Below are 15,980 nucleotides of genomic sequence, written 5' to 3'. Positions count from 1 at the left end.
GTGGACCTATTTGCATCTCACCAGAACCGACAGCTTCCCAGATATTTCTCCCGCTTCTTCCATCCCAGCGCGGAGCAGACAGACGCTCTACTAGCCCCGTGGCCACCAGGCACCCTGTTCGCCTTTCCTCCTCTCCCCATACTCCCAAGAGTCCTCAGAAAGATTCAACTGGAGAAGGCTCTGGTAGTTCTAATCGCACCGGACTGGCCCCGACGACCCTGGTACGCGGACCTGATGGCAATGTCCATTCAGAGACCCTGGCGACTTCCGAATTTTCCCGACTTACTTCACCAGGGGCCCATCGTCCATCCCAACCCAACCTGGTTCAAGCTCAGCGTTTGGACATTGAGAGGCTAAGGCTGCGCCAGTTGCGATTGAGTGAGGAGGTGATCAACACCATTCTAGAAGCCAGACGTCCATCTACCCGACGGATTTATGAGTACACCTGGAGAACCTTCGTCAGATGGTGCAGACGCAAACACACAGATCCCCTTCAGTTGGATCTACCATCCCTACTGGCATTCTTACAGGATGGAGTTACACTGGGCCTAAGACCAAATACCCTGCGCAAACAAGTGTCGGCCATTGCCACAATATTTCCTGCCCTTGATGGATTCACCCTTGCAAGCCACCCTCAAGTTAAAGCCTTTCTTAAAGGGGTGGCCCAAACTCATCCTACTCCAATCCATCGCTTTCCTACATGGAACCTCGGCCTAGTCCTGCGAACTCTCACAAAACCACCTTTTGAACCGTTGGGAGAGATTCAACTTCAGTACCTGGGTATGAAGACCATCTTCCTTACAGCTATTACCTCCGCAAGGAGAATCTCAGAGCTAGGGGCTCTTTCAATCAGGAAAGAACTGTGCCTATTCCAAAAAGACAAGGTGGTGCTTAGACCGGACCCGGCCTTTACCCCAAAAGTCAATTCTAACTTCCACAGGGAGCAAGAAATTTACCTCCCTTCCTTCTGCCCTAATCCTTCTAATCACAAAGAGAGATCATGGCACACTCTCGATGTCCGTAGAGCCATAAAGATATACATCAACAGGACAGCATCCTTTAGAAATACAGATTACCTCTTCATCTCTGTTTCGGCCCCTAACAAAGGCCACAGATTATCCAGACCTTCCTTAGGCCGAGCAATCAAACGCTGCATTTCTGAGGCCTACCAACTCAACAATCTTCCGATCCCGGCAGGTATCACAGCCCATTCGGTCCGTAGTGCCGCCGCCACAGCAGCAGCTAACAGACAAGCGTCAGTAGACGAAATTTGCAGAGCAGCCACATGGGCTTCAAACTCCACCTTTGTAAAACATTACCGCATTCACACCTACGCTTCGGCGGATGCTGCATTCGGAAGAAGAATCTTACAGCATGTGGTGGACGAAGGGGAAAACTAACTCCCACCCGGAAGACAATTGCTCTTGGACATCCCAAGCTTCAAGATGCCCCTTTTGCCTGGAGCGGAAATGTAGCCCTGTTACTTACCGAGAGGGTTCTTTCCGCTCCGAGGTAAAAGTGGCATCTTGCCCCACCCCAGTCTTCAAGGGGCAGGTTCTAGGTAACCTGGGCTTATTCTGAACTTCTCTACATTACCCTTCACAACTCTTATTCTCCGTAAGGAAAAATCATCTAGACCACATGCAATAAGATAGGACAGCCCACGGATCCCAGTAGGTCTGCCCTACCTCCAGGGTAGTTCACCCTTACCTTCAGGTTCCCTACTACACCAACTAGTTGTCTTATTTGTGTAGATAGGATGTTAAACGTTAAAACGTTCCATACCACGTTGGTTTTTTGGTTGTGGTTACCATGTTTGTCTTCTCTAGTTTTTTACTCCTGTCTCTAGCAACTGGCTTCTTGGAAAAGTGGAAGCTGGAGGCTTTCCCGCCCAGGAGACAGGAAATGAGAAGACTTAGTCCTGCCTCCCCGAGCAAAGGGCGGGAAAACCCAAGCTTCAAGATGCCCCTTTTACCTCGGAGCGGAAAGAGCCCTCTCGGTAAGTAACAGGGCTACATTTTATCCCATGAAGAAGTTCTACAATAATCTGAAGCATTAAGGCTACAGTGCTAAGGACACTTTCCTTGGAGTAAGCCCCACTGAATAACATGGGATTTAGGTCTGAGTAGATCTGCTTCAGATTTCTCCCTAAATCTCTTGCATATTAGCTATATCTAACATTTATTTCACCATTTGTTTTCTGGCAGGATGGTACTTATGGGTTAGACTGTGCTGAGCGTTGTGACTGCAGCCATGCAGATGGCTGCCACCCCACTACTGGCTACTGTCGCTGCCTCCCTGGATGGTCAGGTAAATTAGAAATAAGTGAAAGTTATATGAAGGCAGCTTCCAAATGATTCATTTGTTCTATTTATCTATGTATTACTTTCTATTAACCCCCCCCACCAAGACAGCTACTGCAGACCAAGACAGCTACCCACCTAAAACAAACTTCATGTAGTGTTTAATTTCTTGATGAACCTCCCCCTGCTTGCTCCTCATGTTTTGGTTCCTTCCCAGCCACTCCTCTCTCTGTCTGCAAATTAGGTTAAGTGGACTGTTCACCTCCCCGTTATATAACATTGTTTAGACATTAGCAAGTAGCGGTGAGTGGGTTGTTGATTAGGCGCTGTCATGTTTAGAGATGCGGTATGTTTTGTTTTTATCTAATTGTTCTTGTTATTGGCTTATAAATTTGCTGATGTACTTTATTTTGTGTTGTGAACCGCCCTGAGCCCTGCTTTTGCGGTGGGAGGACAGGATATAAATAAAATATGTGTCACAAGCTGCGAGCTTACAAAAGAATATCCAAACCTATTTGAAACACAGAAAAGGGGGAAACCTGTCAGCGAAGTCTAGACATGCCATATGGCACGAACAAGATAGTTTTCTGGTGTTGGGTGTCTGAAAAAAATCCCCACCCACATAAAAATGTTGGTATTGTCAGTCATGATACTCGCCCACTGTTATTTGTGAACGTGAATTATGAAGCAGCATAACATTAAGGATGGGCTCTAAAATAGAGCACAAGACATGCCACTTCGTAATGTTACTCACAGCATTGAGCTAGTTGGCTAATTGTGGTGAGCATGTCTCATGCTGGAACTTAATTAGGAAAGCAGAAAGAAATGTAGTGGATTGAATGGAATGTGGTATTTGAAGTCATTAAGAAGACCACAAAATGAAGAGCACATTTGCAAAAAAAGGATGCCTAAATGTACCTGGAAATCAAAGAATGATAACTGAAATTAATTTTGCAGTTACAAAATTTATGCTTCTTCCTGCTGTCACAAGTTAGTGACACCAACTCTGAGAGAGAGATTAGGCAGAGAAAAAGTGACACATCTGAAGTCGCCCAGCAAGCTTCATGGCAAAGTGTGATTTGGACCCAGATCTTCCAGTTCCTGGTTTGACCTGTTAATCACACTGGCTTTTCTTTCATGAACCCTTTTCAGGGGGATACAGTCCTGTCTGGAACAAGCAAACAACAAGCTGTCACACAAAATAGACCCCCATTATTAAAATCATTACCTTGTCTGGATTTAGTGTCAGTTTATTCCCTTTAAGGAGCCCCGTGGTGCAGAGTAGTAAGCTGCAGTACTGTAGTCAAAGCTCTGCTCATCCCGATGGAAGATGGTTTCAGGTAGCTGGCTCAAGGTGGCCTTCCCTCCTTCCGATGTCAGTAAAATGAGTACCCAGCTTGCTGGGGGTAAAGTGTAGATGACTGGGGAAGGCAATGGCAAGCCACCTTGTAAACTTAGTCTACCTAGTAACTGTCGTGATGTGACATCACTCCACGGGTCAGTAATGACCTGGTGCTTGCACCTTTACCTTTTTATTCCCTTTATTCAGCCTACTACTGATTCCAGACTTTCTCACAAGAATCACCACCTTTGAGAATAATCTTGCTTGTTAAACATTAATTTTTACACCTGATTTTATCACCCTTTCTCTTTAATCCACTTCTACTCAAAGAATTTCAGACTGTTGTCCTGTCACAGTTCAAAACTGAAAGGCAGTATAAAATAAGAGTCAAACATGGTCATAGCTTTAAATTCAAGGGTTAACTTTCTGTTGCTCAAGAAATCATTTGGATCATATTTTTGCTCACATTTGTGGAATTTTTGTTTTCATATGTACCAAAAGGCTATGGTTAGGAAATGCTGAATGAACAGACAAAGCTTCTGAGAATAACACTCTGTACAGTTGTTGCTGTTCACTTAATGAAGAAATCATTAGGAGAAATCTAACAGAATCAGACTCAGGCAAGATTCTGGAATGCTACTTTTTTGCTGCTTCCAATACTTGCTCTCTGTTTTTTCTAGCTGGTATTCATGTTTTAATATGCAAATTCTGTCAGATTTGGAAAACTATAATGTTGCAAAGAATATTTAACTCTACTGAACAAAAGATCTTCAAAGATACTATCTTCAACGATAGTATAATAAAAACATGTGACAATTTTATTCAATATGTTTCATACTTTTACTTGAATTATTACTGCCAGTGTTACTCTTCCTCCTGGTCTTTCTGGCAGCCTTTCTACTTACTTCTTCTTTATTTCCATCATTTATACTTATCCCATCTGCTGGAATGCTCTAGGCAGCACTCTTGGCATTCCACACATTATATGGCAGCAAACTCCAGTTAACCACCAACTGTAATTTTGTTAGGGAGTTGCTACCAAGCTTGGCTTTCCAATGAGTCATCTGTATGATGATGCACAGAGGCACCTGTGTTTGTAAACACCCGTTAGTTCATTCACATTTTACATTTTAGTTGTACATTTTAAAAAATTAAATGCGTACTTCTTATTCTTATTATCTATCATAATTTAGAAAGATCAATGACAGTGAGAAAGCACAGAAGTTCCACTCAACACTTGCATGAAACTGCTTTAGTCTCTCTCAAGTGAGGAACTGGGTGCTTCTCCAGAAGCTATAGCTTGGTTATTCTAGCATTTATGTCCCCAGTCCACAGTTTCACCACTTCCCAAAGCAGCCATATTTTTACTTAGACATTCAGCAGACCTGAGCTCTGGTTGACAACAATTTCCTGTTAAACAGTTATGAAAAGCACACGTTTTCAAGAAATGGTTTCAGGTATGTTACAGGTCATAGCACATTATTTCTTCACTGTGCTGTGACATTTCATGGAAAATGTCATGGCATCCTGATAACTTCGGAGTCATTGTAAAAGCACTTAAAACTTGTGTTAGGTCTCCACTTATGGAATGGCCATTCTGGTACCCCTTCCTTTACGGAAATGTGAGGGAAGGGTTGTGGTTTGCCACAGCCTGCAGAAGGGGAGAGCCAGCTAGCCTAGTGTGTCATGCCTTGGCACACAGTGCGGAGGAATTCAATTTAAGTGGCTGACATCTGCCCGCAGCTCCCTCTTTGTTCAGCGGACAGATTGCTCTAGTTATTTGCCTGCCTACAAACTACTATTGTACTATGGAAGTAGAAGAAGAGTTGGTTTTTCTACCCCGCTTTTCTCTACCAAAAGAAGTTTCAAAGTGGCTTACAATCACCTCCCCCCCCCCACAATAGGCACCTTGTGAGGTAGGTGAGGCTGAGAGTTCTGAGAGAACTGTGACTAGCCCAAGGTCACCCAGCAAGCTTCATTTGGAAGAGCAAGGAATCAAACTCGGTTCTCCAGATTAGAGTCCGTTGCTCTTAACCACTACACCACGCTGGTTGTAGCAGTGGCTTATAATACTGGTTGTAATACTGGCTTGTGGGGGGCTCCCTGATGAGCAGACAGACAGGAGCAGCAGCAGCAGACATGTCCTCCCCCCTCCCTCCAGTTGGCAGCGTCCTCCACCTGTTGTCATTGCCTAGCCAGCAGCATGCTCACTTGGGACAAGGGAAGAGGCTGGCACTTAGTGGGTGGGAGCAGTGCTTAAAGGGCTGACAACTGCCCCTCTTACTGTGGGGAGTGACAGCAACTGTACAGTTAGTAGAAGGGCTCATTAATTGGGGGGGGGGCAGGAAAAAAGTGGCCCAGGCTTTTGACTGGAAATGCTGATGGCTAGTGTGCTGTGAAGGGACTTGAGATGCATATTATTGTCAAAATCAGTGGTAGTTGATTGTTTACCTATCCTGCTTTATCTTCCATCGTTAACTTCAAGGTGACATTTATAAACTTTCTGGGAGATCTCTTGTCCAGACACTAACCAGTTCCAAGCCTGCTTAGTTTGAACAAGCTTGCTTCATTTTGTGTGATCCAATCCTGCCCTGGAAAGGAGTCCCACTTCTGTGATGAGGCCTCCCCTTGTGACATTTCTGAGACGGTTAAAGCACCACTGACATATTGTAGCTTAGCATGCTACCAAACTGTTAAAATACTAAAGGTATTCTAACACATATAACATTGTAACTGCAGAGATTAAAACAACACAGATACCCTCAAATGATTATTTATTTCATTCACACAATTACAGATGCTGCAGGAATGCTGATTTAGGTGTGAGGCCCTTGGCACTGTGCTTGAAGCATTAAATGCACGAGGATTCAGCTGCTTAGCTAAAGTTTATCATGACCATTTAGCTATTGCCTAGCAACTTGTGAAGGCCTTCAAAGACTTCTTTGTCCATTCCCCAGCAAAAACATTTCCTTCCAATCTGCTTATCAAGAATGAAATTAACATGTACACTTATTAATAATTCCTTTTTTCACAAGGCACATTTAAGTGTTCAAAGTTCACATACAGGCACACTATTCATACTGATTTGGCTAAAAGTCTTGCATGCAAATTACCAGCACAATATTGTTGTCCGTAGGCTTAAAACATTCACCAAAAAAGAAAGGAAAAACACAAAAAAACACACACAGACAGAGCTCTTTGCTCACATTTGGCATTCACAATCTGGGTATGACCAAATCTGTTCCTATTACAATTTCTTTTTGAAATATTCCTTCCTTTGAGCCACGTGCAAGTCTGTTTACTGTGTTTACCTAAGCATGTATACTCAGAAATAAGTCCCATTGAGTTAAGTAGGACTTACTCCCTACTAGCTGTGTTTGGAATGGCAGCTTTAACAGACAGAGATTAATATAATCAGTTACATTTCTTTTAGTAAATAAGAAAACAAACTCAGTGGGAAAGGGTTTTGCTGTACATGTGCACTCAAACACACAGCTTCTTTCACTGCTGCATATTTATATAGAATACAGCCAGTTATGTACTGTAAAGCATGTACAAAATGAAATTACATTAGCATACTAAAATACATATCCATTAAAATATATACCTTTATAATATACAGTGCTGGGATTTTTAACCTAATGAATTTGATTTTTAAACGTATGCCTTCAGACACATGTCTATGGAAGAAATAAACTAGAATAAAGAAAAAAATTCAAGTTGCCCTCAGTTTGCTTTTTCGTAGATCCCAGTGCAACCAGATTTGCTGCCCTATCATCATCAGCATCTCAAAAAACAAAAAACCCTTTGCCTTCGCACACATATGCTTGACTTTCTACATAGAAGTTTGCATTTTGAGACCACAATTTTAAAGGTGTGATCTTCACACAGCTTTCAGTGACATCTTATAAGATGTTCTGTTATCCTAGTTAGGAGGTGGGAGGGGTGTTGCAAAGGATGCAAAGGTACAATGCATATATAAAAATACTCAAGAGATCTCCATTTCTACTCATGTCTAAATAAGGGAGCTTTGACTCTCAAAAGCTTATACCCTGAAACTCTTCTTGGTCTCTTCGGTCCTACTGGACTCGAATATAACAGTGCATTCCTAAGGAGAGTTACTCCAGTCTAAGCCAATTCATTTCAATGGGCTTAGACTGGAGTAACTCCTTAGGAATGCACTGTTAACTGTTCTACTGTAGACCAACCCAGCTATCCACCGAAACTATCTTATAAGAGGGCTCAGTGTCTCTCACTCAGGAGCCTTATTCAGATGCAAATTTAGGTGCCTCCGTTTAGATTTCAAGTTGAAAAATATTGTTCCAGCCTGTTGAGAAATAAGTTACTTTGTGTCTTGATTCAGAAAACCCAGTTAGCTGGGAAGACAAAAATCAGCCGGGAACAGCATGATGGTATAAGGAGTCTTTTGTATCTTGGCATTCAAATTTGCATTCACCAAGGGAAAGTAGTCTTTTTTATACTTGTTCAGTATCCTGTGTAAAATTAGTTGTTGGGTTGTTACATTATAGTATAGTTTCTACTGTAGTTGGCTCTATCTGGTCCTTAGTCTGGCAGCCGTAAATCGATTTTTTAAAAGTCATAAGAGTTAAAGGTTTTTATGTTCACTTTGCACTTACATGGAAGTAACTGCCATTGAACTCAGTAGAACTTACTTGAAAGTAAAGTATAGGATTGCAGTCATTGACCTTTCTTCCAGTCAGGAGAAGATCTTTCCCAAACATGGTATTATCCCCTAATCAAGAAGGGATGGGTAGGACTGCTTATTGAAAAGATATATTGAGGAATTAATTGTCAGTATGGATAGTCTTTCTTAATTCTTCAACATACTCCAGAAAATATTCATTTTTGAATGTTTTTAGAAAAGTTTTCTGCCCCCCCAAATGTCCTTTTTGCTCATTTTAAACAGTCCAATATAAAGTGAACCTGAAGCATATTTTGCATGAAATACTTACAAAGCCAGTCATTCTTCTTCTGAATTTAGTCCCCTTTTTCTTTAGCCAAATGATTCATTCAGTAGCTGCACTCCAATAATAGTCAATTGATAAAAGAAAGCACTGTAGACACAATGAGGTCTGAGAGCTACTGTGGAGTCCTGCTGGCATTTGACATGAAGGGAGACTTTTTAAAAGTGCAACACCCCCCCCCCCCCCGCCTGAAAAAGATACCAAGAAAGTTAGTTTTAACGCCTGTGGTTCTACTGACAGTTACCATTTTTGTGCCTGCTTATATACTGAAGTTCTGTCCACAATATGCATTCTTTGGCAATGAACATTGAATTCCAAATGTCTTTCACACAGCTAAGCATTTTGGGAAGCTCTTGTGGTTCATTTTGGAACCTTTCTTGTGTTCTGGTTTTTTCCTGTGGTATGAAGCTTAGCAGTAATCAGCTTACTAGTAATTAGAAAATAAATCAGGTTTCTTCACTACCCATTGCTTTGCAAACATTCAATCTTCCAAAAAAGAAGAAAGTAAACCCAAACTGAACTTTCGTTTTTCTGTGATTATTAGAATAGAGGAACCAAAGCATAAGAACATAGAAACTGTCTTGCTGGATCAAGAACAAAGGGCCATCTAGTCTGGCATTCTGTTCCCTGCAGCAGCCGGCCTCATGCCTCTGGGAGCTCATTAGCAGGATGTGGGGGTGAAAGCTTGTCATTTGTCCTCTGCCTCTGATACTCAGAGATACACTGTCCCTGAACATAGAGGCTCCACAACTAAAAGAAGAAGGCACAGTGTAGTCTCCGGGTTGTGTTCCATGCTCCCACATGCCGCTTGCCCTCTCCAGCCCTAGCGGCTCCAGCCCCTAACAGCCCTCCTCTTCCCAACCAGTGCCCTTCTGGCCATACATGAGCTACTGGCTGGTAACCTTCCGCTAGTGCTGCTTGGCTGCCCTTAAAGGCGATCTGTCCTCTTCTAGCCCCTCCGTGCCCCACACAGTCTGTTCCTTTCATCTAAACTACAAAACCAAAAGAGATTTGGCTTGGAGAAAAGCACTTTGGGGAAGAAACTACTGAAAGGTAAATGGTGGGTACAGGAAGCATCTCACTCCCACATCCCTGTGAGTACCTATTTTGTTGTACTACACACAGGCATATAAGAATTAAACAAACAAATGGGTGGGTAACGACTGCAGGTAAGCTCCGGGAAGCAGAAGGACATTGCACCCCCCCTTCACACTCCTTTTACTCTGTCTCATACCCCCATCCCCAGTTATTACAATGGGTCTTCAACTGTCAAATCTACTTTGGCCCTTAATCATTCTGGCCAAAACACTTGGGGAATATATAAAGTTTGTAATATTGCTCAAGTGTAATAAATAATGCTGTTACATTGCGCCTTCCTCCTTCGTTTTGTAGCAGCAGTGTTAAATTTGCCAGTGAATATAATTTCTGATGAGTGTATATCCTCTGGGTTTTTAATGACAGTTCTATATGTTAATTGCTTGCAGGTATGCATTGTGACAGTGTATGTGCTGAGGGACATTGGGGTCCAAACTGTTCATTGCCCTGTTTCTGTAAAAATGGTGCATCATGCTCTCCAGATGAAGGGATCTGTGAATGTGCACCTGGCTACAGAGGCACTACTTGTCAAAGAAGTAAGTTTTAAAATTCCCTGTTCCTTTATTTCTTGGATGTAACATAGTGGCTAAGAGGCTGGACTGCCATCTGGAAGATAACAATTTTAAACCTGATTCCAGCCACAGACTCACTCTCTTAGCTCTCATCTGCAATATGGTGATAATAATACTGGCCTACCTTACAGAGCTGTTGTAAAGATTACTGGGATAATATGTGTGATGCTGTTTGAACAATGCAAATGCTATACAGATGCTTAAGTATTTTTTTTTAATGTGGCTGTTCTATAATGCTGAATTTGAGTACTCTGTCTAAAGGCAAACTCAAGTAGTGCCTTTAAATATATTTATGTAATTAGTCCAATATGTGCTTCACTTATTGGCAGTTACTCTGCCTTCCTTGCTATCTTTAACTTGTGAATTGGATATATACAATGTATTTATCAAAGTATAACGTATCAAAGTGTGTATCAGTACCTCATCAGTCAACAAGACCCGTTGTATTGGAAAATGCATAATCTTGTAGACAATGTCATCTCCTACCTCAGTTAAATTGGACATTAGGATTAAGACAAACATTAGAGCAGCTGCATGGAAGCTACTGAAAATAAAAATGTTTCTGAGGACATAACAGTCCTAAATACTTACCACATAGATTCACCAAGCTGTACCTAGAAATAGCCACACCAGAATTCCTGGTGGCTGCTGGAACTGGCATAGAGGTTTCTTAAACAATTGATGCAAAAGGAAAGTCTGAAGCTGTTCAACGCATATAATAGGAACATGGAATGTGAGGAGCATGAATCAGGGTAAGCTTGAAATTGTTAAACAAGAAATGGAACGTATGGACATTTCAGTCCTGGGAGTAAGTGAATTAAAGTGGACTGGATTAGGACATTTTCAATCAGAAAATTACAAAGTGTTTTATTCAGGGAATGACAAAAAGAGAAGAAATGGAGTTGCTTTAATAGTGAGGCAAGATGTAGCAAAGGCAGTCAGGAGCTATAATGCAAAGTCTGACCGAATAATATCAATCAGACTTCAGGGAAAGCCTATCAACATAAGTATCATTCAAGTTTATGCCCCAACTACAGATGCTGATGAGGAAGAAATTGAAAGTTTTTATGCCAGTGTTCAGGAAGAAATTGATCAGACACCTAAACAAGGTATGCTGATAATCATAGGTGATTGGAACGCAAAAGTAGGAAACAAAGCAGAATCAAATGTTGTTGGCAGATTTGGGCTAGGAGCACGGAATGAAGCAGGAGAACGCCTCGTAGAATTCTGTGAAGACATGTTTCAGGCAACCAAATAGACGATTGTATACATGGACATCACCAGACGGCCAGTATAGAAATCAAATAGATTATATAATTGGAAGCAGAAGATGGAGAAGCTCTATTCTCTCAGCCAAAACAAGACCAGGAGCCGACTGCGGTACAGATCATGAATTGTTAATATCGAAAATCCAGATAAAGCTTAAGAAAAATACCAAAACATTCATAGCACCGAAATACAATCTAAGCAATATTCCGGAAGAGCTTACAGACCATGTAAGGAACAATTTGCATTACTGAGTTCAAGTGAATGTAAACCTGAAGAACTATGGGTGGTAACAAGAGATATTATCAAGGAAGAATGTGCAAAGACTATTCCTGTAGCCAAAAGAAAAGAAAAACCTCGATGGATGTCTGAGGAAACTCTTAAAATTGCCAGAGATAGACGAGAAGCAAAAGTAGAAGTTGACAGAAATAGATATATAATTAGGAAAGCTGGATTAGATTTAGATGAAGGTGGAGTGAAAATTGGAGGGAGGAACATTAATAATTTGAGATATGCTGATGACACTACATTATTGGCAGAAAATAGTGAAGATTTGAAACGACTACTGCTAAAAGTTAAAAGAGAAAGTGCCAAAGCAGGACTACAGCTGAACATCAAGAAAAGAAAAGTAATGACTACAGGAGAATTACACAACTTTAAGGCTGACAATGAGGAAATTGAAATTGTTCAAGACTTTCTATTCCTTGGCTCCACCATCAACCAAAAGGGAGACTGCAGCCAAGAAATCAGAAGGAGATTGAGACTGGAAAGGGCAGCCTGAAGGAGCTAGAAAAGATTTTGAAGTGTAAGGATGTGTCACTGGCCACCAAGACTAGATTAATTCATGTCATCGTATTCCCTATTACTGTGTATGGGTGTGAAAGCTGGACAGTGAAGAAATGCGGTGTTGGAGGAGAGTGTTACAGATTCCGTGGACTGCCAAAAAAACAAATCAGTGGGTTATAGATCAAATCAAGCCTGAACTGACCCTAGAAGTTAAATGACTAAACTGAGGCGGTCGTATTTTGGTCACATCATGAGACTACAAGAGTCACTGGAAAAGACAGTCATGCTAGGAAAAGTTGAGGGCAGCAGGAAAAGAGAAAGACCCAACAAGAAATGGATTGACTCAATAAAGGAAGCCACGGCTTTCAATTTGCAGGATCTGAGCAGGGCTGTCAAAGATAGGACATTTTGGAGGACTTTCATTCATAGGGTCGCCATGAGTCGGAAGCGACTTGACGGCACTTAACACACACACACACACAAACAATTGATGCCACAATGTTTGAATTGGCCTTTAGTTGAACAATGAACAGTTTGAGAACATATTCTTAGCCGTCAAAAAGGGCAAGAGTCCAGTAGCACCTTAAAGACTAACAAAAATATTTTCTGGTAGGGTATGAGCTTTCGTGAGCCACAGCTCTGAAGAATATCTGAAGAAGTGAGCTGTGGCTCACGAAAGCTCATACCCTACCAGAAAATATTTTTGTTAGTCTTTAAGGTGCTACTGGACTCTTGCCCTTTTTGACTACTACAAACAGACTAACACGGCTACCCACTGTGAATTATATTCTTAGCCATTTGTGAGAAGTAATATCAAATCAGAATTTCTCTAGATGGTCTACGCATGGTCTATGCAGAATGAGGTGAAGGAATTCTGAGGTGGTCGGATGATTTGTACCACTTCAGACTGTAGATGAGGAGAGCCACGTTTCCAGTGCTCATCCACAGACAAACTTCCTGAAAATTAAAAATTAACACGTCACAGAGAAAGAATCTCACTTAGTCCTTCCTAGGCTCGGCAGGTTTCAATTTACAGGAAATTATAATGTAGGTAGGGTAACTGTAAATATGCCATCCCTCCCCCTGTAGTTCTACCACCTCAGCATTCCACCACCACTCGTGACCACTTCATTCAGCTGCATGTCTAGGCCAGTCCTTTCCCACTGCAGATTTCATTAATTTACATGCATGTTAAAAGTGACGATGCACTCAGAAACCATTTTTCAGAAAAGTTACTAAACAACTGAGGGAACAAAACGGGGGGGGGGGATTATTTGGATGGGAAAAACACAGACTGTGAATAAAATGAAAAGAAGTAAGAGAGAACAAAACAATGACCAAAAAAAATTACTTAACCAAGAACACGTGGGGTTTTGGAGCTCCCAGACCAATTTTAAACCATGTTCCACTCTAGGAATCACTGGACTCCTGATGGTTGCCAGTCACTGGCTGGGAACCCTTGTGGCGGTGGAAAGTGCTGTCAAGTCACAGCTGATTCATGGTGACCCCGTAGGGTTTTCAAGGCAAGAGATGTTCAGAGGTGGTTTGCCATTGCCTGCCTCTGTGTCACAACAATGGTATTCCTTGGAGGTCTCCCATCCAGATACTAGCCAGGATGAGCCCTGCTTAGCTTCCGAGATCTGACAAGATTGGGCTAGTCTGGGCTGGAAACCCTACCCATGAGTAAACTTTCAGGCTTATAATGTAGCCCGCTATCAGTTGTATCTCTTCCTGTTAGAATTATCATGCTGCTTACTGCTTCCATTTTCAGTTCCTGATCCTATGAATTGTATTTCTAAATCTTATTATAACAGAGGCTTCTCATTCAGATATAATAAGCCCTGGTTCTGCCAAAATCTAATGATAGCAAAGTCATAAATGTGCTATACTATCATTTTAATTTGTGTGAGTATTTACTGTGTATTGGAGCCTGAACCACAGGGTGGGAATTGATGGAAGCAGTTAAATGTGAAGCTAGTCATACAACCTCTTCTTGTGTCACAAGATGCAGAAACTGTCCTGTTTTAATTAACACTCACTGAACCATCTGGGTGGTTGGATAAAACTCTAAAGTTATGTGTGGTCTAGCAAGCATTGTTCCCATGCAAGTCCTATTGAAATGAAATGAAACTGCCCAATAGCAGTCCTTGTTGGATGTTTCCAAAGTCTGCACCTATTGTCACCTTTATAATGGCTTTATTCACTCAATGGTTCAGTTAATCCAGAGGCATTGTAAATAAAGATGATATAATGCAGCATTCAAATCTTTTACAAATCATAAGCACAATTTAGGGCAGCGACTCCATTACGACCTTAAGATGTTATAAGGAGCGAACCAAGTTTAGGAGCTGTATTTCAGTAAGAAGCTAAGTGGTTGCACAAATTAGTGTGTATACCACTATAAACCACCTGGAATATCAGAGAGAAAGAGGAAATTATGATTATCCACAGCTGTACTGGAAAACCACAAGGTTCTCGGAAAAACCTTTTTGATCAGGCAACCTGTTTCAAGCATGCAGTTAGTCAGGCTGACTTCTGAACGACTTCAGATAATTTAATGGTGAAAAGTTAGCTTTGTAAATGTTAATTGACACTTAACAACAGGCACTTGAAGCATTGTTTAATATACTAAATTGTCACGAAAAAAATCCCAGAAGAGATTAGGGATGTAAAGAAAGAAATTCTTCCCAGTATCCTTTTTCTTCTTGTGTCAATGCAAATGGTGATGTATGTATGAGGAAGGGAGGATTAGTGTACTTGGCATAAAAATAAATTGAAGTGCTCTTGTTTTTTAAGTCATCAGTTGAACAGAAGCAAGCAGTAGCGCATTCTGCATTGTCTACACTTTGAGTGCCCTCACGTTGGGGAAAAAACATTATACTGGTATTCTGTTGGAAGCTGCCAGTTTGCAATGAGTCGGAGCAGTTCAGCTAGAGAGGAGAACGTTACACTGCTGATAGGTGTTGCAAAAATCACATCAATGGTGATGGTATCATGATGAGGATGATAAAATTATAACAAAACAATATTAGGTAAAATTCTTTGGATAATACTTCCATATCTTACTAGGGTTTGTTGCTGTTTTTTTAACTTGTATCCCATACATATCAAGCTGTTCTTTCTGACTCCTTCCCAAATAAATCTATCTAATTCAATAGTGTTTGCACAAATTAAATGTTTCTGAAAGAAGTTGCCCTGATTCATAAAAAATAAACAAGTGACTCTAAAGCAACTGTACTAGGATTGTCTTGTATGAATGGAGTATGAATGGAGTATGAATGGAGGAAAAACACAGTAACATCTTTCTGCTTTCAGTTTGCTCCCCTGGATTTCATGGCCATCGCTGTAGCCAAGCATGCCCCCAGTGTGTGCACAGCAGTGGTCCATGCCACCATGTGACTGGACTGTGTGACTGCTTACCTGGTTTCACAGGAGCCCTTTGCAATGAAGGTACAAATCATAATGCAGCCTCCTCCTCCTCTTCCTCCTCCTCCTTATATTTGAATCACAATGTCAGATGGTAGCCTTGCAAAAATAGATCTGTTTTTAAAAGCTGCAGCTAGAGTTTATTCTACAGGTATAGATCACTTTCAAATAAACTTGCACCTTGATGAGTTATTTCTTTTGGGCA

General features: G+C 41.4%; 1 protein-coding gene across 3 annotated transcripts in view; it reads left to right on the top strand.

The window, feature by feature from the left end:
• MEGF10 (multiple EGF like domains 10) overlaps positions 1–15,980 on the top strand; it is a 112,317-nt gene that overhangs the window by 63,940 nt on the left and 32,397 nt on the right. For all 3 annotated transcript variants that reach the window (XM_056848323.1, XM_056848322.1, XM_056848321.1), the window contains exons 12-14: positions 2,208–2,310; positions 10,115–10,261; positions 15,665–15,799. In XM_056848323.1, coding sequence (XP_056704301.1) covers positions 2,208–2,310; positions 10,115–10,261; positions 15,665–15,799 — 385 coding nt within the window. The remainder of the gene's footprint in view (positions 1–2,207; positions 2,311–10,114; positions 10,262–15,664; positions 15,800–15,980) is intronic.

This window comes from Euleptes europaea, chromosome 4, assembly GCF_029931775.1.
Source record: "Euleptes europaea isolate rEulEur1 chromosome 4, rEulEur1.hap1, whole genome shotgun sequence".
Taxonomy (NCBI): Eukaryota; Metazoa; Chordata; class Lepidosauria; order Squamata; family Sphaerodactylidae; genus Euleptes; species Euleptes europaea.
Note: the sequence above shows the minus strand (reverse complement) of the source record. Positions and strands in the feature narration are given on the sequence as shown.